The sequence below is a fragment of the Danio rerio genome, chromosome 24 (genome assembly GCF_052040795.2).
Source record: "Danio rerio strain M-AB ecotype USA chromosome 24, GRCz13ab, whole genome shotgun sequence".
In the NCBI taxonomy this organism is placed as follows: domain Eukaryota; kingdom Metazoa; phylum Chordata; class Actinopteri; order Cypriniformes; family Danionidae; genus Danio; species Danio rerio.
The window spans coordinates 782,501-801,394 of NC_141044.1; the positions used below are offsets into that span (position 1 = coordinate 782,501).

General features: G+C 40.1%; 1 protein-coding gene across 10 annotated transcripts in view; it reads left to right on the forward strand.

Annotated features, from left to right (window-relative positions):
- The window catches only part of hecw1a (HECT, C2 and WW domain containing E3 ubiquitin protein ligase 1a), a 226,340-nt gene that overhangs the window by 180,336 nt on the left and 27,110 nt on the right, over positions 1 to 18,894 (forward strand). For 5 of the 10 annotated variants that reach the window (XM_087309002.1, XM_087309000.1, XM_087309001.1 and 2 more), the window contains 7 exons: positions 4,548 to 4,623; positions 8,328 to 8,497; positions 10,438 to 10,580; positions 12,724 to 12,824; positions 13,933 to 15,225; positions 16,589 to 16,690; positions 17,595 to 17,745. In XM_087309002.1, the coding sequence (XP_087165128.1) occupies positions 4,548 to 4,623; positions 8,328 to 8,497; positions 10,438 to 10,580; positions 12,724 to 12,824; positions 13,933 to 15,225; positions 16,589 to 16,690; positions 17,595 to 17,745 (2,036 nt within the window). The remainder of the gene's footprint in view (positions 1 to 4,547; positions 4,624 to 8,327; positions 8,498 to 10,437; positions 10,581 to 12,723; positions 12,825 to 13,932; positions 15,226 to 16,588; positions 16,691 to 17,594; positions 17,746 to 18,894) is intronic. The other 5 variants (XM_087309006.1, XM_087309004.1, XM_087309005.1 and 2 more) reach the window with 1 other exon arrangement.

The window sequence follows — 18,894 nt, forward strand, 5'->3', positions numbered from 1 at the left end:
TAATTCCTTAGTTTCTGTTTTTCGTTTATGTTCATGAGAGCCAGACTGACAGTCAATCAATTCACCTTAGTAACTACCCAGATTCTCTCTGGTAACCCCATTGAAGCCACCTAGAACACCCTAACAACCTCCCAGCAACAGATTGACAGCAAATAAATTCACCTTAGCAACCACTAAGATACTCTCTGAAAACACCCTCTAAGCCACTTAGCACACCCTAACCACCACCCAGCAACTGGCAATAACTCAATTCACCTTAGCAACCACTAAGATACTCCATGGCAACCCCATTGAAGCCACTTTGCACACTCTAAAAACCACCTAGCAATAGACTGACAACAAACCAAATCATCTTAGCAACCACTAAGACACTCATTTGCAACCCCTTGAAAACACCTAGAATACCCTTACAACCACCTAGCAATGGACTGACAACAAATTAAATTTCCTTAGCAACCACTTACATACGTCCTGGCAACCTTCTTGAAGCCACTTAGCACATCCTTTCAACCTCCTAGCAACAGACCGACAACAAATCAATTCACCTTAACAACCACTCATATACACCCTGGAAGCCCTCTCTAAGCCACTTAGCACACCCTAACCACCACCCAGCAACTGCCAATAACTCAATTCACCTTAGCAACCACTAAGATACTCTATGGCAACCCTATTGAAGCCACTTTGCTCACTCTAAAAACCACCTAGCAACAGACTGACAACAAACCAAATCATCTTAGCAACCACTAAGACGCTCCTTTGCAACCCTTTTGAAATCACCTACAATACTCTTACAACCACCTAGCAACAGACTGCCAATTGCTCAACTCACCTTAGCAACCACTAAGATACTCCTTGGCAACGCTGTCTAAGCCACTTAGCACACCCTAACAACCACCTATCAATAGCCTAACAACAAATCTAACAACCACCTATCAACAGCCTAACAACAAGTCAAATCACCTTAGCAACCACTAAGATACTCCCTAGTAACCCCCTTGAAGCCATCTAGAACACCCCAACAACAGCCTACTGTTGCAACAAACTAAAAACTATTCAATTCACCTTAGCAACCATTAAGACACTTCCTGGCAACCCCCTTGAAGCCACCAACATCCTAACAACCACCTAGAAACATACTGACACCTAATCAATTCACCTTAGCAACCACTAAGATACTGGCAATTCCCTTGAAACAACCTAAAACACCCTTACAACCACCTGGCAACAGACAACAAATCAAACCACCCTAGCAACCACACAAATACTCCCTGCCGATCCCCTAGAGTAGTGCTCCACTAACAGTCCCTACTCATGTGCAATCAGTGATTAATAAAGCATGCAGCAGCACATCGAGCAGACGGGATGAAGCTGGATTTGTTGTCCGGGCCTCAGGTCAGTCTGCTGGTGCCAGATCCGCCCTCAGCACAGCTCAAACTCATTGATTTGATTGGAGGTCTGGAATTAGGAGCCTCCTGCGGATCTGTTTAATCTGTCTGTGCTTTTGGGTAATCTGGGAAACGCCGCTTTCATTTTGACGGTCAAGAGGACGGGATTTGCATCTCATTTGGGCCTAAAAGACTCCAAACACCTGCTCTGCTTTTGTTTCTGCCGGCTGTTTGTCTCTTTACTTTCTGGAGGGGGTTTTGAGTCGGTTTTCTGTACATGTCTGTTAAAGGGATTTATAGAGTTTATAGTAGACTGAGATGAGTAAGTGTCCATATACACTCACCGGCCACTTTATTAGGTACACCTGTCTAACTGCTCATTACCACAAATTTCTAATCAGCCAATCACATGGCAGCAGCTCAACGCATTTAGGCATGTAGTCATGGTCAAGAGGATCTGCTGCAGATCAAAGCGAGCATCAGAATGGGGAAGAAAGGGGATTTAAGAGACTCTGAGCGTGGCATGGTTGTTGCTGCCAGACGGGCTGCTCTGAGTATTTCAGAAACTGCTGATCTACTGGGATTTTCACGCACAACCATCTCTAGGGTTTACAGAGAATGCTCCGACAAAGAGGAAATATCCATTGAGCGGCAGTTCTGTGGGCGCAAATGCCTTGTTGATGAGGCCAGAGGTCAGAGGAGAATGGCCAGACTGGTTCCAGCAGATAGAAAGGCAACAGTAACTCAAATAAGCACTCGATACAACCGAGCTCTGCAGAAGAGCATCTCTGAACACACAACACGTCCAACCTTGAGGCGGATGGGCTACAGCAGCAGAAGAGCACACCGGGTGCCGCTCCTGTCAGCTAAGAACAGGAAACTGAGGCTACAATTCACACAGACTCACCAAAACTGGATAGAAGATTGGAGAAACGTTGCTGCTCTGATGAGTCTCCATTTCTGCTCACACATTCGGATGCTCGGCTCAGACAACATGAAAGCATGGATCATCCTGCCTTGTATCAGCGGTTCAGGCTGGTGGTGGTGGTGTAATGGTGTGGGGGAGATTTTCTTTGGGTCCATTAGTACCAATTGAGCATCAACGCCACAGCCTACCTGAGTATTGCTGCTGACCATGTCCATCCCTTTATGAGCACAGTGTCTCCATCTTCTGATGGCAGCAGGATAACGCAGCATGTCATAAAGCTCAATCATCTCAGACTGCTTTCTTGAACATGACGATGAGTTCACTGTACTCAAATGGCCTCCACAGTCACCAGAGCTCAATCCAATAGAGCAGCTTTGGGATGTGGTGGAACGGGAGATTGGCATCATGGATGTGCAGCCGACAAATCTGCAGCAACTGTGTGATGCTATCATGACAATATGGAGCAACATCTCTGAGGAATATTTACAGTAGCTTGTTGAATCTCTGCCATGAAGGATTAAGGCAGATCTGAAGGCAAAAGAGGTCCAACCCGATGCTAGTAAGGTGTACCTATAAAAATGGGCGGTGAGTGTATGTATCTATATGTATGTGTCTATAATATATACTGATATATACATAATGCATTACAAAAATATAGATTTTTCTTCATGAAATGTATGTTAATGGGCTTCAGTGTTGTTTTGGACCCTACTTACCTTTCACGGTGTAAATAATAATAATTACATAATACATAATGGAAAAATAAAAAATAAGGTAAAAAGGATATTTTTTATTATATATATATATATATGTATTATATATATTTTATTATTATAATTTTTTTTTTATAATGTTTTTTTAATTATCTAATTATTTATTTATAGGGGGGGTGGGGGGGATATTTTTTGGGGGGGTCCAAAGCAATGCTGAAGCTCATTGACATTTTTTCTTTTTGCTTTTTACAGAAAAAGTAAATTGACCCTTTGGGTGACATACAGTGCTCGGCATATATGATTCTCCCCTCACAGATTTCTTATGTATAGATGTCTTAAATGTATATTTTCTGTAGGAAGCTTTGCAATATTATATTTGTGCATATACATTAGATAAGTCACTACTGCTACTGACATATCAGTATCAAATCTGGAGCTAAAAAACAAAATAACTTACGATGATGGTCCAAAATTACTGTATGTAAAGGAAAAACTTTACATAACAATTTTAAAAAGAGCAAAAATCAAGAGAAACAAAAAAAAATATATATAAGAATTTTTGTAGCTTGTTATTATAATTTTTGCATGATATTGCTTTAATATAAATGTATTATGTTTTTATTTCTGAGGAGGTTCAGTGACTAACATTACTTTAATAAATATATCTGTTTTAAACATGCATATATTCACTAGGAAGTGGATAAACACATTCATATTCACTCATCTATGCTGATCACTGTATATTGTTGCATGTAGATACACATTGTTGCCATCATGTGGTGTTTTTACACTGCAATCCACTATGTTTAGTAATGTTGCTTTGAATACTTGCTCAGTTTACACATTGCACATGTTTGCGTCAGCTCTGGGTTGTTTCACTAATAGCATCACTCTCAGTTTTTGCTCTTCGGAGAAGTGGCGTCCCATGAGCCTCTGCTTCTGCTTCCTCTTCCTGGATGCAGAATCAATGCAGTCCTAATGAATGCATGTTATTGATTGGACATCCGAGTCTGTAATGGCCTTTAAACAACCGGAAGCTGCGACCAGTTTTACGTATTGTGATGCAGAAATTAATTTTAAATGAGAAAGCAGTGGGAGTGGCTTGTTTTTTTTTTTTCTACTGCGAGCTGATTGGATGTAGTAAAGTGGGTGTGTCATTCAGAAAGATGGGGAAAGGGGGAGTTATTACAGCCTAACAGACTCCTCCTCCTCACCATTTCTGTTCGTTGTCAAGATTGACAGCTGGAAGGGGCGTGGTTAAGTGTGTTAGCCACGCCCAATACCTTAGATACTAATCTGAAAACTGAACAGACAGATTTCAATTAAAGATTCCAGGGATACACTCATATCTATCATTCTTAATGACATGCACGGATGAATTGTTCACCACAAAACCAGCAATGTGAGCGAACAACATTTAATTTCTAGTGGACCAGACATGGAGAAACATAGGAGACATTTCCTGAGTGGAGTCTCTTCTAGTTCCCCTGTGAATTTCTGTTTGTGTTTGTCCATCAGGCGCTGAAGCCGGTCATCAGTCCGGATCTCCCTCAGTCTCTGGGCAGCAGGAGACTCATCAGCTTCTCCCTCTCCGGTGAGTCCAACATTTCTAATGCAGATTTTGATTGAGTCTTAGGCTGCATCCAAGATTACCTACTACAGTCACTTTACTTCCATGCATGAATTCTCTAACGGTGCATTATGGGATAGCGTAGCGTCCATCAGATGCACACTTCAGAATCTCACTGGAGGTAGTAGGTCATCCGGGAACTTCTCGCATACTGTTTTTACAATGCTATGAATTCAGACATACAACTCGGCTCGCATACTGATTTGAGCATACTATATAGTATGGAAAAATGCAGCCTTAGTTTTAAAATCTAGCAGGGGAAATCTGATGATAATTGTAATCATGATTCTTTAAAATGATTATCAGTGGGTTATTTGACCAACACAGACTATTATTAGACTGTTATAGATTATTGTCTTATGACCAGCTTCACTTGATGTCATTTTGATTAGAATATTAATGCATTCTTGTTGGTAAATCACCTGTTTAATAAACAAGAGAATGGAATGAAAGCTAATGGAATGAGGTGCAATTAAAAACGAAGGCCTGCAGTCATGCTTCCACAGCCTCAGCTAATGCCAGAGCATGTGGGTTTATGAATGTGCAGTTATATACAGTGCTGTGTTTATATTTATGTTTATTTAGAGGCAAGACCATTCTATTGACTGTACATTTACACATGCAGTGCCCAAATTCAGCCTTGATTTAGGCCAGACATCTATGTTTGGATGTCTATTAGACGTCTGATGTACATAAATAAATGGCTGGTGGTTTGCCGTGACTTTTCTCTCAGTTTCATCATAGCACAAACATCTTAACATGTGGAGCTTTAAAATGTTGCTCAGGATTCTCTTCAAGCACTGAGTAAAACATTATGAGCCCAGTATCAAAACCCAAACAGCTTTACACGACTCTTTATGAAAGCCTGAAGGTTGTCTTATTTTATCCTCATGTTTCTTCCGCTCGTTCTCTATTTCTCTGTTTTTTCTCCATTATATTTGACTGAAGCGTTCAGGACTCCCCAGCGCTGTATGTTTTATTCATGCCGCGTCTCCTGCTGCGAGCTCAAGCTCCATCTGACATGCTGATATAAATATATGCGCATTAGTGGCTCCACTGAAGGGCCAGATCTACAGAATCTCCTCAGATATTCCCTGAAGAGATGAAAACAGGAGCTCTTTTAGCCCAGAGTGATGTTTGTGGACTGATGACTAGAGCCGGTTCTCTTTATTGATAGAGTTTGCAGAGTGTGTAGAGCTCCTGATCCACCGTAATCAAAGATTATATAATGACAAGAGGTGTGCAAGAGCATACTGTTATTGCTTTTTATTTTGGCCTCCAGCGATTGTGAAAACACTATAAAGTTATTATGAAGCAACCGCATTTGTTTCTTTTAGAAGCCTTTTGCTCTTGTTATGTAATCCTGCAAATCAATCATTCATGTAACATGCTTTATCATGGTAAATGTTACGTCCCTAACTACACACTATGCAAATTTTCTTCATCACCAACTCCTCCCATTAATGATCAACTCCTACCCAACCCCTCCCCGTCATCATCAGCTCCTCCCCTTCATCATCAGCTTCTCCCCTTCATCATCGGCAGCTCCTCCTCTTCTTCATCAGCAGCTTCTCATCTTCATCATCAGCTCCTCCCTTTCATCATCAGCTCCTCCCCTTGATCATTAGCTTCTCCCCTGAAATATCAGCCCCTCCCCTTTACCATTTACTCCTCTCCTTCATAATCATCCCTCCCCTTCATTAACTCCTCCTTTCATCATCTTTAGCTCCTCCCTTTCATTATTAGCCCTTCCTCTTTAACATTAGGTCCTCCACTTCAACAGCTCCTCTCTATCATCAGCTCCCATTCGTCATCATCAACTCCTCCCCTTCTTCATCAACTCCTCCCACTAATGATCAACTCCTCCCATCATCATCAACTCCTCCCCATCATCATCAGCCCCTCCCCTTCATCATCATCAACCCATCCCCTTGATTCCTAGCTCCTTCCCTGAATCATCAGCCTCTCCTCTTTATCATAACCAGCTCCTCCTCTTTATTATCAACCCCTCCCTCTCACCATCAACTCCTTTTCTTCATAATCAGCCCCTCTCCTTCAACTCCTCCCTTCATCATCTTTAGCTCCTCCCTTTCATCATCAGTCCTTCCTCTTTAACATTAGGTCCTCCACTTAATCAACAGCTCTTCTCCTCCATCATCAGCTCCCCTTCTTCATCATCAACTCCTCCCATTAATGAATAACTCCTAGCCAACTCCTCCCATCATCTTCAACTCCTCCCCTTTATCATCATCAACTCCACCCCTTCATCAACTCCTCCCCTTTATCATCATCAACTCCTCCCCTTCTTCATCAACTCCTCCCCTTCAATTCTTCCACTTTATCATAAGCTCCTCCCCTTTATCTTCATGAACTCCTCCCCTTCCTCATCATCTTCTCCTTCTTCAACATCATTTCCTCTCCTTCCCACATCAGCTCTTCCCGTTCATCATCAACTCCTCCTCTTCATCATCAGCTCCTCCCCTTAATAATCAGCTCCTCCCCTTAATCATCAGTTCCTCTCCTTCATCATCCTTTCCACAACATGAACGAAGCTGCAGCTGTTAAGTAAATTCATTTAATATTTGTTCATTTACAATTTTATTTCATATTTATGTTTGTAGTTTACATTCCTTATTTTATTTAGTGTCATTGGTTATCTCTAAAAGTTTTAAAAGATAAAGGCAAAATTTAAGATTTTTATTTTTTTTATCTGCACAAAAATCCACAGTATTTACACATTTTAAAAAAGATCTTCCTAAAGGGACAGTTCACAAAAAACTAAAACTCGGCAGTCCCGTCCCTGTAAACTGCATCACACACTGTTAAAAGCACATGAATGCCTCAGTCAGAGATGATGACGTTACAGTAAAGCGTCTCTGTCTGCCGTCTGGAAACTGATGGACATAATTAGATCCCGTGGGATCCGGAGAGTTCCTGCATTTCTCTTTATATTCCCACACGCAGACTTCACTGCTTTAGCCTTTAAAACTTTTGCTTTCATTGTGAATGATGTTATAAAAGTGCAATGACACGGGGTATAAAAATAGAAAAGAAAGAACATGCAGACAGATGTAAAAAAAAAAACATATTATGATGGATGTTCAGCCTACATCTGAATTTTGAGGGACAAAATAATAATTATAATACATAATACATAATAATAAATAAGTAAATACGTAATAATAATAATAATAATAAATAATAATAGCAATAAATGATAATATTAATAATAATAATAACAGCAATAAATGATAATAATAATGATAATGATGATAATAATAATAAATAATAATAATAGCAATAAATGATAATATTAATAATAATAACAACAGCAATAAATGATAATAATAATAATAATGATAATGATAATAATTGTAAATAAAATTAATAATAATAATAATAAATGATAATAATAAATAAATAATTATAAAAAAACAGTAAATAATAATAATATCAATGATAACAATGATAACAATAAATAAAATAATTATAATAAATAATAATAATAATAATAATAATAATAATAATAATAATAATAATGCATTTTAATTATTACAAATAATTAATAATATTTTTTGTGCCTTTTGGTGTTTTTATAAAGATGATTTTTTTGTCTAATGGAAAGAAATACAAATTTCACTTTTAATTGCTGTTGTTCTGTGTTCCAGATGTGCAGGCGGTGGGTCTGAAGAAGGGGATGTTCTTTAATCCAGACCCGTATCTGAAGATCTCCATCCAGCCTGGAAAGCAGAGTCTGTACCCTGCGCTTCCACACCACGGCCAGGAGAAACGCTCCAGCATCGCCTGCAACACCATCAGCCCCGTCTGGAAGAGAGAGGTCAGTCACTTTCACACTATCACACTCTGTGTTTTCTTCAATGATTCATCTGTACCATCAGTTTACAAATCTTATCAGTCATTTTTAACATCCTTTCTCTCTACTCCTTTCCAACTGTGTCAGATACAGTGGAAAAATGTATACACACACACACACACACACACACACACACACACACACACACACACACACACACACACACACACACACACATTTATATATAATTATAAAAAAACAATATAACTGTGATTTGAGAAGCTGCTGGGTTTGGGTTTGTACAGCAATGGTTGTAAAACTAAAAGTCCTTTGTTTCTCCTTGAGCAAAAATCGTGACGCTTTGGTTCACAGAGAAGAAAACAGTCTAGTTGTGTTCTGCCATAGACACACTGCAGATTTACTGTGGACTCCAGCCAGGATGCAGCATCTCTAAACGGAAACAAGCTGTATCCCTTACTTGTACATCATATCAGCATCGATATCATGACCAGTCACAATAATCACATCACAGAATCTGCAATGTTGAGTTTGTATTATAATTTAGCATTTTCCTCTGAGCCCTGTGACTGTGTCATGCTTTTAAAGGTCCTATGAAATTAAAATATTTTTATTAGATGTGGGCGGCACGGTGGCTCAGTGCTTAGCACTGTTGCCTTAGAGCACAGGTGTCAAACTCAGTTCCAAAAGGGCCGCAGCTCTGCACAGTTTAGTTCCAACCCTAATTAAACACACCTGATCAAACTAATCGAGTCCTTCAGGCTTGTTTGAAACCTACAGGTAAGTGTGTTGGAGCAGGGTTGGAACTAAACTGTGCAGGGCTTCGGCCCTCCAGGAATTGAGTTTGACACCCCTGTCTAAGAGCAAGAAGGTCTGGTTCGAGTCCCTGTTCTTGGTGGAGTTTGCATGTTGGCATAGATTCCCTCTGGGTGCTCCGGTTTCCCCCACAATCTAAACACATGCGCTGTGAATGAGTGTGTATGGGTGTTTCTCAGTACTGGGTTGCAGCTGGAAGAGCATCCTCAGCATAAAACATATGCTGGAATAGTTGACAGTTCATTCCGCTGTGGTGAGCCCTGATTAATAAGAGACTAAGCACATTTTAAAGCAATTCTCAGGACCTTTAAATCATGACAGCATTTACATTTTTGCGTGAACTGACCCTTTAAGGCAGGGGTCACCAACCTTGTTCCTGGAGGGCCGGTGTCCTGCAGATTTTAGCTCCAACCCTAATCAAACACACCTGAACAAGCTAATCAAGGTCTTACTAGGTATACTAGGTGGTTGTATTGAGGCAAGTTGGAGCTTAACTCAGCAGGGACCGAGATTGGTGACCCCTGCTTTAAAGTCAGACTAGATGGTAAGACTTTACAGTAAGGCTGCATTAGTTAATGTTAATGTATTTACTAACATGAACAATACATTCATTACAGTTTATATTCATCATTGTTAACATTAAAGTCATTCATTGTTAGTTTACAGTGCATTTTGATTTTAATCATCATTAGTAAATGTCCACCTATGCTTTTTACATTCGTGTTAGTAAGTATATTAAATAAACATTGACTAATGCAACCTTATTATGAAGCATGACCAACTAAATCAAGTAAAATGTAAGGTAACACTGTAGTTTAGGTCAGAGTTCACGGTATTAACTAACCATTAACTAACACTACTAGCTTAATAATCTGCTAAATAGCTCTTTATTAATAATGAGTCAGATATGTTTAAGATTTAAATAGGATTGTGGATGCAGAATAAGATCATATAATTATGAACATTTAATATCTTGATAATAGGCATGTGCTGTAATAAGCCAGTAGTTAATATCGTGTATTGTGACCTAAACTAAAGTGTTACTGGTGTAGTTCATGCAGTATAACTCTTAGGCAGTGTGTTTGTGTATTTAAAGCTGAGCGGTCGTGTTTTTGTGTTCTCATTGACAGCGGTTTAACTTTGTGTCGCTGCCGACGGATGTTTTGGAGATCGAGGTTAAAGATAAGTTTGCGAAGAGTCGACCCATTATTAAACGCTTTCTGGGGAAGCTGGTGGTGCCGGTGCAGAGGCTGCTGGAGAAACACGCCATCGGGTAAACCTCTGCATTTGCACACAAACTACTGATCATTTACTCTACTGATTATCTGACTGAGACACTCTTGACTTGTTTATCAGTCTGCTGATGCTATTGTACATTTAAGTGCAAATAATTAAGATGTATATTATCCTGAGATGTTAGCCTTAGTTAACGAGCACAATAATCTTAACAATAGGTGTGAAATAAGCAATAAATAAGGTATAGAGAAATTACATTTTGATAAACAGAAACTAAAATTTCAATAGAAAAATCTAAATCACTGGTGTTACTTGATTCAGTAAACACATTTGTTTTTAATTCCCTGACTTTCAATGTCTGTATTAGACCTTTTCAATGACCATGATAACCCATGGGAGCCCTGAAATCTGATTTTTGATAGTTCTCCACTTATTTTGTGCATGTATCACTGCAAAAATACTTGTCTGTCTTAAAGTTTCTTTTACCTTGTTTGCAGTCAGACATCTGCACATGAATAAACTGCAATTTAAAGGCATTTACAGAGCACAGATTTGGGGTATTGGGAAAAAACGACCTGTTCTGATTTTATTGTAAGCAGTTTTTTATGGAGCCAGATCAGTCTCAAAAATAATACATTTACAAAAATAAATGCATACATGCAGAGCACAACTAGCTGTACAAAAGCCACATTGTAAATTGATAGCACAATTCACAAATACAGCACACAATTTGTGAATTCGCAGGTAAAATCATAATTATTTTCGCCAAATGAATTGGATTTGTATATTTAGTTGTCGTGTTTTCAATTAACGAATTGGATTTATTTATTAACAAATCATGTTTTGAGCTTACGAATGGGATTTGTGAATTAACGAATCATGGTTTGAATTAACAATTTCGATTTGTGTATTTTGGAGTCGTGTTTTGAACTCACAAATTGGATTTGTGTATTTACGAATCGTGTCTTGAATTTGCGAATTGGATTTGTGTATTACCGAATCGTGTTTTTGAACTCACAAATTGGATTTATGTATTTTTGAGTCGTGTTTTGAACTCACAAATTGGATTTGTGTGTACATGAATCGTGTCTTGAATTTACGAATTGGATTGGTGTTTACGAATCGTGTTTTGAATTAGCGATTTGGATTTTTGTAATTTCCAGTTGTGTTTTGAATTTGCAAATTGAATTTGTGCTTTAGCGAATCATGTTTTTGAACTCAAAAACTGAATTTGTGTATTTATGAATCGAGTCTTGAATTTACTAATTGGATTTGTGTATTTTCAAGTCGTGTTTTGAATTCACAAATTGGATTTGTGAATTGACGAATCATGGTTTGAATTAACAATTTGGATTTGTGTATTTTCAAGTCGTGTTTTGAATTCACAAATTGGATTTTTGTGTTTACGAATCGTGTTTTGAATTAACGATTTGGAATTGTGTAATTTCGAGTCATGTTTTGAATTTGCGAATTGAATTTGTGCTTAACCGAATCGTGATTTTGAACTCACAAATTGGATTTGTGTATTTACGAATCGATTCTTGAATTTACAAATTGGATTTGTGTACTTACGAGTCCTGTTTTGAATTTACGAATTGGATTTGTGTATTTATGAGTCTTGGTTTGAATTAACAATTTGGGATTTTGTAAATGTGAGTTGTGTTGTTGATGTCTAAATTATATTTTATAATTGTATTATTTTTGATCTGATCTGACTCTATAGTTTCTGACCTTTAATCATTAAAATAAATCTGGTTAATGCATTTACATGACATTACGGATACGAGCTCACACTCAAAATGTATTAATTTTGCTTCTTGTTTAATCTACTTATATAAAATGAGCTGAAAGCAGAATTCTGGAGATATTTTTGAGACAACTTAATTGTTTTATGTTTAATCCATTGTTAACCTAATTGATTTTTGTTAGAAAAGCATGCATTAATTGCATTTTTTACAGTGTATTAAACAACCTTAAGCTTGAAAATGTTCATTTAAACAAACTCTTCATGTTTCCTTCATCAATTGAATTATTGTTAATGCTTAAAAATATCAGTTTCTTTTTTATGTTGACCAATGGTGCATACTGTGAATGTATTTTGGATTTTAGTGTGGCTGTTATAGTTATTTGCCTGTTGGTTTTTATAATGTCAAGCTTCCTTGTGTTTCTGCTGTAATCAGGGACCGTGTGGTGAGCTACACTTTAGGTCGGCGGCTTCCAACAGATCATGTCAGCGGCCAGCTACAGTTTCGCTTCGAGATAACTTCATCAATCCATCCAGGTCTGAAGGATCTTTACTATTGCTACACTACTATTACACTGCACTACTACTATTTATTAATGTTTACTGCTTTTCTAGCTTAGAGTTTTTGTCTTGTTTCTAGTCTAAAAGTCTAAACATTTTTAAATCGAGAAACATTTTCTTGACAAGCAAAAATATTGTCATGTTTTCAGAAATAAGTCCAAATGAAGAGTTTTTCCTTGCCCCATCGGCAGATTATTTGATTATTTTAGGAAAAACTCTCTTAGTTTTGACTCATTATTACTGGAAACATAACGATATGTTTTGCTTGTCTAGAAAATGCTTCATGATTTAAGAATTTTTAGATATTTACAGTAGAAACAAGACAAAAACTCACAAGAAAAGGCAAAACCAACGGTACAAATCCCAAGATTCTTTGTTATTTATTTATTTATAAGCACAATATGTAAGAATATCTAACAAATATCTAAAAAACACTACAATGGTGTTAAATATTAGCTGACTTATGCACTTATTATCTGCAATGTTTGTTCAAATGTTCAAATCCAGAGAAATCATCAGTTTCATCAAGTGAGATGCGCTGCGTGTTCATGCTAATGACGTCACACACTCTCGATTTCCAGTTTGTAAAACAGGGAAACAGCAGTGAGGCTTTATTTGTTGTGTGACCGCACAGAGTATCATTAAAATACGCCTTTGTTTGTTGTGAATACACGCCCTCTAGTGGCAAAAAAGACACCCTGTGCCTTTAAAGAGACTAGTATTTAATAGTTTTTATTACAGTGTTTCGAATTTGTATTATTATTGCAATACAAACACACCAAGCGGGAAGCACCACATTACTCCAGGGGTGTTTTTCAATTATTTTAAGTTGCACGGTAGATGCGATTAAGGTGAATTTGGTGCATGACCGGCAAACACGCTGCACATTCCATGTAATTTGTGCCACTACAATAATTCGCCTTTTATTATGCATCTGCATTGTCTTTATATGTAATGTACTCGCACAAATGCTTAATTTTTGTTCTAAATATAGCCACAGATGTACTAATTATAGCTACTCTTGTGTTAATTCTTACCTCACCCCTTTACCAGTATTGACAGATCTACTCATTCTCTCTGATAGATGATGAGGAAGTGTCTCTCAATGCAATGCCAGTCTTTGATGCGGAGCCAGACCAGCAGACAGATCCGGAGCCAGTTGAAGATCCACCACCAGCTTCTGATCCACAAATGGAGGATGCATTGAGTCTAGACGTTCCCGAGCCTCCACCCGAATGTCCTCCAGAAATCGAGATGCGGGATGATGTTCAGCTTACATCTCTATCAGAACCCAGTAAGGAAACCCAACCCGAAGCAGATGAGGAGATGGTTACAGCTCAAGGAGATACACCAATGAATGATACAACTCTTGGAGAAACTGCAGAACAAGACCCTGGTATAATGGAGGATCATGGAGAGACGCTGGAAGAAACTATGGCTGAGACTCCATCGGAAGTACTGGACAACCGTGATGCTGAACATACTGATGGAGTAAATGAAGAGCATGAAGTAGAAACAAGCTCTGAACAGGTGGATCTAATGGTAGACGGAGATAATGAATGTTCCCCAAGGGTACGAGTTCAGTTAAAGCGCAAGAATCGACCGTGCTCGCTTCCAGTATCTGAATTAGAGACGGTTATCGCCTCGACGTGTGAAGAACCCGAAACGCCGCGCTCTCATTACATCCGCATTCATCATCTACTCCACAGTCTGCCGTCAGCTCAGTGCCACCGAGATGAAGAGGAAGATGCACCTGATCCCGAATCTTCAGAAGAAATCACGATCAAACCTCAAGAAGATAAAGAAGACGAAGATGAGGTATCTGAAGCTCAGTCTCCGTCAGTTGTTCCTGAGTGTCCGAGACCGTGTTGCAGGCGAATTTTACCACGTAGCCTCTCAATCGAGCGTCTTTCTGAACTCAACCAGCTTCTGGAGGGAGAAAGACCGTCTCCGTCCACCCTCCGGATATACAGTGAAGACGGGGATTCGGGAAGAAGAAGGGAGCCTCGGGAAAGCGAGTGTGAATTTTGTGATAACTCCTGTTATAGTACGTCATGTTACAGCACGTCCTGTTACAGCACCTCGTGTTACAGCACAAACTCGGGTTACGAGGGCCGAAACCGGCTGTGCAGCCACACACGCCTGTCCTCGGTGGACAGCACCCGCCTGTCGGAGAGCACGGTTTTCTCTTCGCAGGAGGAAGAGGAGGAGGAAAACAGCGCGTTTGAGTCGGTGTCAGACTCCATGCGGAGCCCAGATGTGCGGGAGCCAGGCGGAGGCTCGGTCCAGTGGAGGGAGTCTTCTTCAGAAGAGAGTCCTCTGGGGGACGCGGAGGTGGATGAGTCGCCTGTGGCGGGACCTAGTGTTCGGCCAACAGGTGAGGAGGCTTTTCTGAATTGTGCATTGCTGATTGAATAAAAATGGGATGGGTTAGGGCCACTAACAGGTCAGAATGCAGTTTGGGTGCAGACCCAGAAGCCACCCCATATGGACCCAGACCTACAGCCTAGAGCAGGGCAGCTCAATCCAGTTCTTGGAGATCTGCCTTCCTGCAGAGTTCATCTGCAACCTTGATCAAACACACCTGTCTGTAATCACCAAGTGCTCCTCCAGATCCTGCTTGGTTGGTTTAGTTGTGTTTGATCAGGGTTGGAGCTGAACTCCATGTAGATCTCTAGGAACAGGATTGGACACCCCTGGCCTAGAGGTCTGCTCGGGACTGTTTTTTTTTATTTCAGTCTTGCTGTGCATTGCTAAAAGTTCAATAATGGGGATGGGTTAAGGAAATGTTCACTATCAGGTCAACCAGACCCAGAGGCTTTCCCAAAAGGACCCAGATCTTGTGTTCAGACAACAGGTGAGATGACTTGTAAGAATTGTGCATTGCTGAAAGGTCAAAAATGGGATGGGTTAGGGCCACTAACAGGTGAACTGGACCCAGAAGCCATTCCACACGAACTTATACCTACAGTCTATAGCAAGGATAGCCATACTTGATCCTCGAGGGCCGGTGTCCCTGCAGAGTTTTCTCCAACACTAATCAAACACACCTGAACAAACTATTCAGTGACTTCAAAATCACTAGAAAGCATGTGTGTTTGATAAGTGTTGGAGCAAAACTATGTAGGACACACGCCCTCCAGTATTAAGTTTGCCCATGCCTGGTCTAGAGCACTCGCCTGTGGCTGGACCCAGGGTTAGGTCATCAGGGGAGGAGACTTTTCTAGATTATGCATTCCTGAAAGATAAAAACTGGTATGAGTTAGGGGAGTGGTAACTAACAGGAGAACCACGGTTCAATTGCCGACCCAGAACCCACTCCTACAGCCTTAGCATGGAGCCCAATCCTGTTTCCGCAGGTCTGCAGGATATGGGTTGCAACTGAAATCTGCTGGAAGGTGGCTCTCCAGGAACAGGATTGGCCACCCCTGGTCTAGTGGTCTGCACAGGACTGTTTTTTCAGTCCCGCTCATGCTGGGTTTTATTCCACACCTGATTGCTCCTGCTGCTTAATTATTATTTATTAGGTTTTTTTTTACCCGCTGTCATATTAGAACAGTTCTCTTCCCGACCCGACTGTTCCCACTGAATTAATCAACTGTATATCCAGAGATTTCATGTACTTCATTGTATTGACTTGCTTCTGTGACACTGGCAGGACAGTTCCCGCTTCCAGTATATCAGCGCTGATTTATGGCACTCGTCATAAGTCACGGGTGTGTGTTGTGATTTGTTTGTAGGCAGTTTTCATTTGCACTGCAGTCATCATGCAATCACTCAGACTCCTGCTTTGCGGCCTGATCCCCATCATTACCCCAGTGTTGATCAACCATTACCACCAAGTAAGCTTTCCTCAATCACATCTGACCCTGGCTTGTGCTATTGACATGTGTTTACCTTCATTAGCATGCAAGTGTGTGTGAGTGTGCGTGTTTGTGTGTGCATGCGTGCGTGTGTGCGTGTGTGTGTGTGTGTGTGTGTGTGTGTGTCATCTCATTTGCTTTGTCTCCATCCACATGTTTTGATGTGTATTTTGGAATACTGCATAAAACACACTGGATGGTGAAGCTCAGCGTGTGCATTGAATCATGATATGCACATTTAGTTGAACTGCACATTGAGCTGATAACAATACACAAATATTTAGACAATAAATTCCTTGATGTTCATGCAAAAGTCAATAATGGATCACCTGCGCATGCTCAGAAGTGTTGAAACTTTGCACTTTTGCATTGTAAGAATATCTGTAAATTAGCTGTTTTCCGTATTTCATTCATTCATTCATTCATTTTCTTGTCGGCTTAGTTCCTTTATTAATCCGGGGTCGCCACAGCGGAATGAACCGCCAACTTATCCAGCATGTTTTTACACAGCGGACGCCCTTCCAGCTGCAACCCATCTCTGGGAAACACACTCATTCACACTCATACACTACAGACAATTTAGCCTACCCAATTCACCTGTACTGCATGTGTTTGGACTGTGGGGGAAACCGGAGCAGCCGGAGAAAACCCACGCCAACACGGGGAGAACATGCAAACTCCAAACAGAGAAATGCCAACTGACCCAGCCGAGGCTCGAACCAGAGACCTTATTGCTGTGAGGCGACAGCACTGCCTACTGGGAATAGGAAATAATGTGAAAAAAAACTCTTGCTCTGTTAAACAGCACTTGGGAGATAAACGAAGAAGAATTCAGATCTCCACAGAAGGACAGTGGATGATGTGTGTGTGTGTTTGTGCACAGATTGGGAGGCGCGTGTGGACAGTCACGGTCGTGTTTTTTACGTGGATCATGTAAACCGGACAACAACATGGCAGAGACCCATTCATGCAGCCAAGCGCACCGGCATGCAGAGATCAGGGTCCACACACCAGATGGAGCAGCTCAACCGCAGGTACAACACACTATACACTGTAAAAATACCCAGAAATGAGCAGTTTTCTGTATTTTGTGATTAATGTTTTTATTTTCCTTCATTTATTTCTGCTTTTAAGTTGCATAATGGGATCTTGATCTTTCCTCCAATAACTTTTAACCTTGAGTAGTTGTAAAAAGTGTGTTTTCTGCTCTTGTGTAGCAGTCTGCAGGGCTATATTGTGTGTGTTGGTGTTGTATATTACGCTACAAACACCTTGTAATAAACTGCAGCACATTTCCTGCTATTTCACACACTTATTCCTCTACATAATGTTTCTTATATTATATTCAAACAACTAAAATGTCAATAAAATTAACATTATTGAACTCTAGAGTTGAATTTTCAACATCAGAAGTGGAGCAGAGATCAGCATCCCATAATGCAAGTCACTACGGCAAATAAACCCAAATCACACCGTTAACTGTTCATTAACAGATATTGTTTACAGTGCAGGAGAATATTTCCTTCATTCGTTCACATCTGTGGCCTTTACCATGTCAGTGTAGCTGTGAAATAAAGATGTATAGCCACAAACTAATAAGTATTAAAGATATAATTCAGAACAGATGCTTCGGAATTATTGTAGTGAGTGGAGTAAAATTTCACAACATCTCAAAGGTACATTTGAGCAGATGCTGCCCCCTGCAGGACACACACGCTTAAGCACTGAAACACCAAAATGAGTCCAAGTAGCTATCGCTGCAGCCTGGAGACCTGCAAGTGGGAGGCTTTACACCGCAAGTAGGTTGGTTGGCCTCCAAGTGGGAGGGACTCAAACCACAAGTAGGTTGGGTTTATCAGGTTACTGTGAGGTTGGGTTTAGGGTTAGGTGTACACATTCATAAAGCACAATATTAAACTCTAAATACGACTAAATAAGGTTTGCACAGCCCACTTGGAGCTCCAAAGCCCACCCTCTTGGAGCTGGCACTGACCTCTGTCTATACCCTTCTCAAATGAGTCAGCGGAGATCAGTGTTGCCAGATGTAGCTAACCAAAACCTAATCTAAAACCCGCTGTGCTATGGCACCTCTTTGGGGGATCATAACAGGTTTATAAGTGAAGGGGCTGGCTGCACGCTGTTACAAAACCGACCAATTTTACACATTTCCTGCCTATGTCATT